We start from the raw sequence: 9,893 nt of genomic DNA on the forward strand, positions 1-9,893 counted from the left end.
AATATCGAGAACAAACATATTGTGTCCTGCAAATTTACTACTAGTATAAAATTTATATAAATAAAGGCAACAGTAGTATACCGCTGTTAGAAAGTCATCAATCGATTGAGAGAAAACAAATCTGGTTACAAACTAAAACTGAGGTAAACACATCAACTATAAGAGGAAAACAACGAAAACAACAGAAACACTGAAGTGCAGCAAAAAACTAAAACCATAATGCAACACACACACAAACGAACTATAAGATAACAACTGCTATTTTCTGACTTATAACAATGCAACTAAATTTTCCGTTAATTATGGAATTTGTTTTACCCTGAGCGATAGCGAGGGGTGAAATATCGGCATAAAGGGACAACCCGTGGTTAAATCACGATATATTCAAGCCCCCATGAATTAGAGCTCTTCGAGAGGAACAATGCACGAAATGTAAAGCTCTTCGATAGGAACGTTTTATACGTATGCAATTATCTCTAACCGTTTTCTTAAAAATTCAGGCTTGACATGTAGGCTTAAAGACTCTTTTCAACCAATGAACTTTGACGGGTGCAATAAGGTGTCGAATGAACCACAGATCTTCGAGAAAGGTCCTAAGCATACAACTTCTGGTTCTTGAAATACATTTTTTTTAGATTGTGCACAATATTGCAAGGAAAATAACTGTTAATTAAGGGTTAATATCAAAATAATTGTTTTTTGTTTATTAACAGTTTTCTATTCCTGTACGTGTAGAAACGTGGGAGGCCATCACAACGTTGGAGAACAACTTTAATTATATATGTATAGATTAAAACATGCCCTATTCCATAATGGCACTGGTATCATCCCGAGACTCCCATATCGGCCTCGAGGCATTAGCCGAGGGCCGATATGGGTCGAGGGATGATACCAGGGCCAATATGGAAAAGACATGTTATAATCTATTTATCACATATTTAAGTTTTGCAGGAAAGAGGGGGGAAAGTTCAATTATAAAAGTCTCGAGGCCGATATAGGAGTCTCGGGATGATACCAGGGCCAATATGGAAAAGGGCATGTTATAATCTATACTTATACATGCATATGGATCTACAATCTGTTGATACCTGTATCTTGGCATTGAACAAGGTCATGTTTTTCTCAGACTGTTTATGGCGTCTTTACTCTAAAAAGTTATCAAAGGTACCAGGATTGTAATTTAGTACGCCAGACGCGTGAATCCATTAGATGTTGGATGTGTACGGATTGGTTATTTAGTCTTAGGTGCATGATTTTTTTATTAGTTGTTAGTGGCTTTGAACTAGCTGTCAGTTAACTGCGAGTACTCTCCGGTAGGTACACATTGTCTTTTTTTTGTTGGGATGTACTTGTACCCGGCCAAGTCCCCTTGTTTTTTTTTATACATCTGATGAGTTAAGCCTTTTTTAACTGATTTTTATAGTTCGTTCTTATGTTGTACTGTTATGCCACTGTCTCAGGTTCAGGGGAGGGTTGGGATCCCGCTAACATGTTTAACCCTGACCACGTCACATTCTGTATGTATATGCGTGTCCCAAGTCAGGAGCCTATAGTTCAGTGGTTGTCGTTTGTTTATGTGTTGCATATTTGTTTTTCGTATTTGTACATAAACTAGGCCGTTAGTTTACTCGTTTAAATTGTTTTACATAGCCATTTCAGGGCCTTTTATAGCTGACTATGCGGTATAGGCTTTGCTCATTGTTGAAGACCGTACGGTGATCTATAGTTCTTAATTTCTGTGTCATTATGGTCTCTTGTGAAGAGTTGTAAAACATACGTAAAACATACGTAAATAAAATAAACATAGGCAATCATACCACATTTCTTTATTTATATATGTAAGTTATTGTACGTAAATGTTTGACAAAAAAACCCACCAGAGATTGATTTCAGAGGTAAAATTCTGGATAATGTTATTTCAAAATAATCTAGAAATGTTCTAAAGATACTCTCTTAATCCGTTAAGGGTACAATAGGAACCGCTATTTATCAAAATATACAAAACAAACAAGACAGCTGTAGAAATCCTTTAAGATCAGAAACTTAGTGATTCATGTAACAGTAAAAACAGTCAAAACATACGTAAATAAAATAAACATGAAATAAAATTTAGTAATATGTTTTATTGCAAAAAATGACCGGAAAACATAGCATAGTTGTCTCCATAAAGCGAACCGTAGCTCCTGGGATTGCGGATATAAATTTGGTCTCCTTTCTTTACTTCTAGTATGGCCTGAAGTGAACCTGCTGTACCATGTGCCTTTGCTGAATGCCCTTTTACTATGAAATCGCTATTTTTCATTAGGTTCAACTCCAACCAATTGTCACCATACGAGATAAAATTAGCAGCAAATTCATAGAGTCCTGATTTACCTACTGTAAAGACTCCAGATTTTGGATCATATCCATTTCCAATATGTGTCACTACACGATCAAATTTGAGTACAGCATTCGTACCAAGTGAAACGGTTTTAGTCAAAGTTGCAAAGAAAGCTGAATGCAAACTCGGCTTACTGACTGTAAAAAGATCAGGCATTAAGTATTGCAGTATATTATATGCATAAAGACGAATATATATTAAATATTCTACAATTTATTTTTATCATCTGTTTTGAGACGCAGATCAGTATTCCTGGCCAGTTACTTGAGAATCAAACTTTTTAACAAACGCCTTTACATATCTTTCTTATCACGTCAAATATTTATGATTATTTTTATTATCATTGATGACCAATTTCTATAAGAACATAGTTTTTTTTTATTTTATAATAAAGGAAAAAGCGTTTGTTACACGACAACACGAGTAAGTCGTACTAGCTATTACAGTGATTTCATTGTCTTATTTTATTCGAACGTTCGATCTCGACAGGATTTGTCTATGTGCTGATTTTGATTGCAACTACTATTTTTATTATTATGATAAGTATTAAAGGAATAAAGGAAGGTAAAACTAACCTGATTTCTGACACTTGACTTTTAACATCACATTCATTAAGTCTTCAAAGACGTCATTCCCTGCAAAAGATAGAAATAATAAGATTTGTTTTCTTTTTATATTGTAATATCACTTTCACGTAACAAATCTGAGAATTTGCTGAACTTACCAATACTTGGAGGACAGGAACCCTGAACACCAAATGTCGCCAGAACAGATACAAACAAGAAAACCACAATGCATGTCATATTAATTCGACTTTCTTTCCTTCGTTGTTCTTGTACTTTTATACGGGGACGGCGTTTTACCTGATACCAATAATCATTTTTCCAATAATTTCAAAATCGCGTGACAACCGCAGATGTTACTTATGTATGTATACTTATGTACAATATCACACACAAATTTGATTTCCAATGGGAGAAAAACTTACCCGCTCTTGATGGTTATTATGCTTATTATATGACCGCATCGAAAATATACCTGAATAATATTAAGGCGATTTAACTAAGATTAGTTGTTTATTCACAGTTCATCTTTATGCATACTTTATTTTGCCGAGTAACTGTTTTCAATTTCATTTTTTAGTGCAAAAATATGGTCATCTTGTAAAATATCCTGTAATATTTCAAAAACTAATTGGAAAATGGATCCCCTACCCCCAAAAAAATTAGTACCGAACAGAATACCGTAACTGCAAAAGTTCATGCAACTGCATTTTGTTCATAACATTAAATACAAGCAGCCTTCGCTGCGACAAAACACACAATAAAAACGTCCCAAAACTCTGCACAGTCTTACTCTAATTGTATTTGAAATTTGTAAATATCTTTTGGTTAGTCGGTGTTACAATTAATATTGCATTGTCTAAATTTTAAGCATTCTACGTATAGTTTTACCGGGAACTCTCTGAACGACGAAATTGAAATAAATTATTTTTGTAATGGACATAAATATTACACTGCACATTTCATGTGTCTCCATGTTAACGTAAGTGCAGTTATTGATATTACCATAATAGGCATTAAATAACAAACACATGTTATATATAACTTGAAGTGTTCCGTATTTATTGGATCAGAATTATATATATGCTTAGTTATTTTAACAATTAAACGAGCCTTGCCTTGGTAAAAGGCGAAGTTTAATTGTAATTTTATGAGTTGTGTAAACACTGAAGGGATTAAATGAGATTGTGCTGCGCATGTGTGAACTTCAGTCTTCAAAGTTAAGTTTTATCAATATGACAAACAACGAAATACATATATACATATGACCCACAATAACTACATATTGGTCTCCCTTAACTAGGGAGGGAGGGTGTGGCATTTAATCCCTTCAGTGTTTACACAACTCATAAAATTACAATTAAACTTCGCCTTTTACCAAGGCAAGACTCGTTTAATTGTTAAATTTTATTTCGTTGTAACACTTTCGGGACCAAATGAGACTTTAAAGCCATAATGATAAAACTGAATACTAAGATAAGAAATATATAATGTCTTACCTTATGATTAATTCTTCAACACATTAAAGCTGAAAGAATTTTCATCTTTTTCAATCTTTTTATTATAAAATTTTGCAAATGTTTTTGCATCTGACCATCCTGCTTTTTGTAAGATACGAGAAATAGGCACTGCATTCATCTTTGCTTTAGAAACTGATGCAGATCTAACACTGTGAGCTTTGAAAATTGTTGTGTCAATATTAGCTTTTGCCATTACTACTTTTATCCATCTAGAAATTGTATCTCTTGAAACAGGCTGATGTGGTTTCACATAACTTAAAAGTAACGGTTCATGTTTCCCTCTAAACAATTTGGTACGAAATACATATTCTTTATACACAGTATATACACAAAGTCTCCTATCTGGACGGTAAGCCTTTATATTTACAATTGGCTCCATATAACCAGGTCGGCTTTGTTTAACAAGTTCATTCAAAACAAAAATAAATTCTCCCTTCACTTTAAGTACATGATTAACATTCATTAAATGAATTGATTGAGCTCGAGCTGCATTTGTCAAAGCTATTAACATTGTAAGTTTTAATGTTAAATCTTTCAATTTTAAATATTTCACTGGTGATAGGCTACGCAAAAATTGAAGTACTTTACTAACGTCCCATGTAGATTCATATCTAGGTCTGGGTGGACGAAGATTAAAAATTCCTTTCATGTATCTTATCACCATTGAATGACGTCCAACTGGAATACTGTCAATAGTAAGTCCTAAAGACGAAAGAGCTCCTCGAGCTAGATTTAAACTACTATAACCTAAATTACCTTCCTTAAATAAAGTTGTAAAAAAGTACTGTTCCTACAGAAATTTGAAAGCAATTAATTTGTTTTTTGTTACAATATTTGAACCATTTCCTGATATACACTTGGTACTGTTTCTTTGTACTTGATTTCCAAGACGACATGAGTATGTGGGTTGTTTCTTTAGAAAATCCTCGTTCTCTGAAGCTACTCCTGACACTGGACATGCAATTAGTTTCATTTTCTTGTGTAAAGGATGAACAGATTGTGGATCGTGAGGAAGATTCAAAATCTTCTTGTTCTTTGGAAGAACGATTGGATTGTCTGTTAACAACTGCATTAGTCTCGGAAACCAAGTTTGTGTCTGCCAAAATGGAGCTATTACTACTCCTCTTGCACCGTCCTCTCTGATTTTGAAAATGCACCGGCTCAATAAACTGAAAGGAGGAAACAAATAGACAAACTGAAAATATGACCAATTTATACTAAATGCATCAATAAATGCAGATAATGGATCTGGCTTCCAAGAGCAGTAATTTTCTAATTGGAAGTTTAATCTAGATGCAAACAAATCAATGTCTGGCCTTTGCCACAAAGTACATAATTGGTCAAAAACAGACCTTTCCAATTTCCATTCTAATTTGTCATCAAATTCTCTAGATTTTTTGTCTGCTAGATTTTCTTTGCCTGCTATAATTATGAGTGCATGTCAACCAGATGTCATTATCTTTACAAAACAACCAAATCTGTCTTGAAATTGTATTGCAATCTATGGACTTTGTGCCGCCCATATTTGATATGTAGGCCACTGCCGTAGTATTGTCTGTAAGAACCTTCACATGCTTATTTATGATCAGATGCAGAAAGGATTTTAATGTAAAATATATAGCTAATATTTCTAAATAATTTATGTGATTTTTTTATTCTTCATCTGTCCATCTACCTCCAATTTCATTATCACTTAATATGCCACCCCAGCCTAATAATGAGGCATCTGTCTGAATCACAATTTGTGGACTGCCATGGCTTATATGTCTTAATTCAGTAGACACATTAGCAACCCACCATTCTAAATCTCCTTTCATCTGATTAGAAATAAGCATGCTTTGTTCAAAGTCTCCTTTTGAGTTTTTTAAAGCTATAATTTTTTCCTTTTCAAGGTTACGATAAAACAATTTACAGAATTCAACGGCAGAAAAAGAGGATACTATAAATCCAATGACTTTTGCTACATCTCTAATCTTAGCTAAGTTTCTCTGCAGTAACCATTTACATTCTTTGACTAGGTTTTGTTTTTTTTGTCTGCAGTAAGGGTTATAATCATATTTTCTGAATCAATGATGTTACCCAAGAATATTATTTGTTTTGATGGTTGAAAAACAGATTTGTCTTCATGTATGACAAATCCTAATTTTGACATTAATTCAATTGTGTCATTTACATTTTTATTGCATTCTTCTATAGTCTCTCCAAATAAAAGACTATCATCTATGTAACCAACATTCACATGACCTAAAACTCTAAGACTAGAGTAAACAGGTTTTAATAATTTAGTAAATATTCTAGGTGCGGAGGAAATCCCATTAGGTAAGCATGTGAATTGAAAAAGTTTTCCGTTCCAATAAAACCGTAAAAACTTTTGATGTTCCTCTGCAATTGGAACACTATAATAAGCATGTCTCAAATCAATAGAAGCCATATATGATTTGCTAGTTACAAGTTTAATGGCACTTTCAAAAGTGTCCATTTTAAAATGATGATACTCAATGTATTCATTTAACTTCTTAAGATTCAAAATCATTCTATATTCTCCATTCTTTTTTGGCCTTAAAAATATAGGCGATAAAAACTGGTCTTTCATTGACCGAACTTCTTTGATAACATCAATTGCCAGTAATTTCATTTGAAACAATATCACTTTCTTTTGAGTTAAAGACAGATTTTACATTAAAAATGTCTTGCTTAGGTTCAACATTATCTATGAACTCTATATGACAATGGCTTACTATATCTAAAATAAATTTGTCAGAGGTAATTTTTTCCAATTCATTGGAAAACTTTTTCAATACACCAGCTTTAAAACAATGACTTACTTCATTTGATGTATCTAATACTTCTGTGGATTTCCTCCTCTCTGGGAGTTTTTGGAATAGGGCCAGAACCTCGACCTCTTCCTCCTCGGAAGCCACCTCTTCCTCCACGGTAGCCACCTCTACTAAATGTACCTCTGTGGCCTCCTCTACCACCTCTGAAGAGGCCTCCGCCTCTACCTCTGCCATTGCCAAACTTGAACTTGTTTCCCACTTTGGAACAATCTTCAATGTCCTTTGCAACTTTGGAGACATCATCTCCAAAAAGGTTGTTTGTGTAAGGAACAGAGTGTGAGCAGAGAGGCACATATTCTGCCATCATTTCGGGCTTTAAAAAATCCCTTCTAGTCATATTCAATTGGCGGTTTGCATGGCCCAACAAAGCCAATACATCATTACATTTGTCAATGTATTCTCCACTACCGGAGTTACCATTGGCATTGTTGTTTTCGTCAACAGCCATTTTGTTGACAGTTTTTGTTAGAATTGTTGCTGCTTTTACAATAGTTCTTTCAACAAATTGTAATTTTTTATCAGCAGATTGTGCTCCTGGTGAAATTACTTTCCACATGAGCTGGTTTATTCTTACTATAGACAAACCTTCACAATTTTCAGGTCTGGCATTGTTTTCATCTTTAGTTAAATCAGAGTATTGTTCCTCATTCATACCATTCCTGAACAACCCATTGACATTATTTGCCAAGACCTCATCAATTTTGACATCACAAATTTCTTGAACCTTACATCTCTTTGCCATAGATGAAAACCTATTATCATCTTTGTTCTGCTTCTTAGCAGGTGGTTCACTTTCATTGTCTACATTTTCCCCATCATCATGGGGGTTTTCTTCACCTTCATCATAATTATCATCGTAATTATTAACCTCGTCATATTCTTCAATGTCTTGTACCCGGTCTTTTAAAGACCTTATATCATCAGATTGTCTTTTCTGACCTTCTTGGATTGAGACCAACATTGACATGATTGCATCATGATTGTCTACTTTTGCAGAGGTAGAAGGGCCAGGGTTTTGAGTTTCAGTATTACTAGTAACCTTCGCTGGTTTCTTACCCTTTACACTTGAATTTGAAGTGTTTGCTCCGCCACCCGCGGAAGCTTTCGACTTTGTCGACTCATGTTTCCTTTTACCAGCCGCGCTGGAAACGGAATTAATCTTTTCGGACAGAAGTTCATCTTTGTCCGTATTACTGATGTCTTCATGCGAAGACTTTCTTTTTGAGGCGGACCCCTTTTCTATCATTTTCTCCGCCATGTGTTTTCTTTATAACCGGTTTACGGCAAAGTGCCGAAAACAGGTAAAAGTCGTAAATGTTTCCCGAATTACATCCGGTGATTACTAACTTTTATTTTATTTTATATCAAATTTTATTAATGATAAAATGAAAACCAACTACGTTGATTTAATTTAATCTGAAGTTAGGACAATTTAAACTACGTCCGAACTGCCCAAGAGCTATCAGCACACTGAAGTTCACACATGCGCAGCACAATCTCATTTGGTCCCGGAAGTGTTACAACGAAATAAAATTACTATAGATAACACAATGTTTGACACCTGTATTAAGGAAGTCAAACAGAAGGACAGATTATAATACAGAATATATCAAAACTTTATTTAACAAGTAAGGATCAATCAGTGATGAAGTTTATTTAAAAAATGCAGTTTTGTCGACTAAACCTTCTCTGTAACTCACTTTTTTATTCATTAATTGTATCTTGATATAGTAGACAACATGTTTAAATTCAAAAATGTTTATAAAATACGAATGTCAGAGTCAATATATTTCATTGTGCTTTTAACGCAATGTGTACTTTGTCGATTTCAGGCTTCGTCGTATACATATGCATATTTATGGCTCTACAATCTGTTGATTACTGTATCCTGGCATTGCACAATGCCATGTTTGTCTCTGACTGCTAATGATATCTTTTCAATAAATCCATTGAATGCTGGATATATAATGGTTGATGGTTTAGTTTTTAACGCGTGCCTTTAGCTATTATGTTGTTATTGGCTTTTACCTACGGATACTCTCAGGTCACAATGATATTTTGTTTTTGTGTGGATTTACAAATACTCTACCTCGTCTGATTTATTAAAATTAGATGTCTTTCTTCTTTGTATCGATTTGATAAATTAAACCTTTTCGAACTGATTTTTATAGTTTGTTATTATGTAGTACTATTACACAACTATCCCAGATATGGGAGCCAAAAAAACTAGTTTAATCTCGCCACATTTTATATGTCAGGAGCACTATAATTCAGCAGTTTTCTATGTTTGGTTTCTTTCACATTTGTTTTTTCGCATATTGTTTTGTCATGATTTAGACCGAAATTTTTATAAATTGAATTGTTTCATATTTTTTTGTGTCGGGACCGTTTATAGCTGTAATTGCTGTAATTGATTACATTCACCACATTCACCACCGTGATTTGTGATAAATTTGGATATTTGTGTCATTTGGACTAATTCCACATTTCCATGACTTTACTAAATTATAAATTTTCAGTTATTGTCACATTCCAATGTCATTGATTTTTTTTTATCTAATACAGCTTTTAACAACTTGGTCAATAAAATTGA

The 9,893-nt window shown here is 33.8% G+C and overlaps 1 protein-coding gene across 1 annotated transcript; it reads right to left on the reverse strand.

Annotated features, from left to right (window-relative positions):
• Positions 1-2,103: 2,103 nt before the first annotated feature.
• LOC143043188 (complement C1q tumor necrosis factor-related protein 3-like) lies at positions 2,104-3,225 on the reverse strand. The gene is made up of 3 exons (XM_076215606.1): positions 3,105-3,225; positions 2,956-3,015; positions 2,104-2,517 (listed from the first exon to the last, which is right to left on the reverse strand). Exons 1-3 carry the CDS (start codon positions 3,181-3,183, stop codon positions 2,123-2,125), a joined length of 534 nt encoding a protein of 177 aa, XP_076071721.1. The 5' UTR covers positions 3,184-3,225; the 3' UTR covers positions 2,104-2,122.
• Positions 3,226-9,893: the final 6,668 nt, after the last annotated feature.

This window comes from Mytilus galloprovincialis, chromosome 8, assembly GCF_965363235.1.
Source record: "Mytilus galloprovincialis chromosome 8, xbMytGall1.hap1.1, whole genome shotgun sequence".
Lineage (NCBI taxonomy): Eukaryota > Metazoa > Mollusca > Bivalvia > Mytilida > Mytilidae > Mytilus > Mytilus galloprovincialis.

What these genes read in the sequence shown, in the direction of transcription:
- LOC143043188 (XM_076215606.1), bottom strand. Translation starts at nt 3,183, where the DNA reads ATGACATGCATTGTGGTTTTCTTGTTTGTATCTGTTCTGGCGACATTT. An exon ending in TTCCTGTCCTCCAAGTATTG is followed by an intron (nt 3,016 to 3,104) that starts GTAAGTTCAGCA and finishes TATCTTTTGCAG; the next exon opens with GGAATGACGTCTTTGAAGAC. An exon ending in AGTCAAGTGTCAGAAATCAG is followed by an intron (nt 2,518 to 2,955) that starts GTTAGTTTTACC and finishes ATCTTTTTACAG; the next exon opens with TCAGTAAGCCGAGTTTGCAT.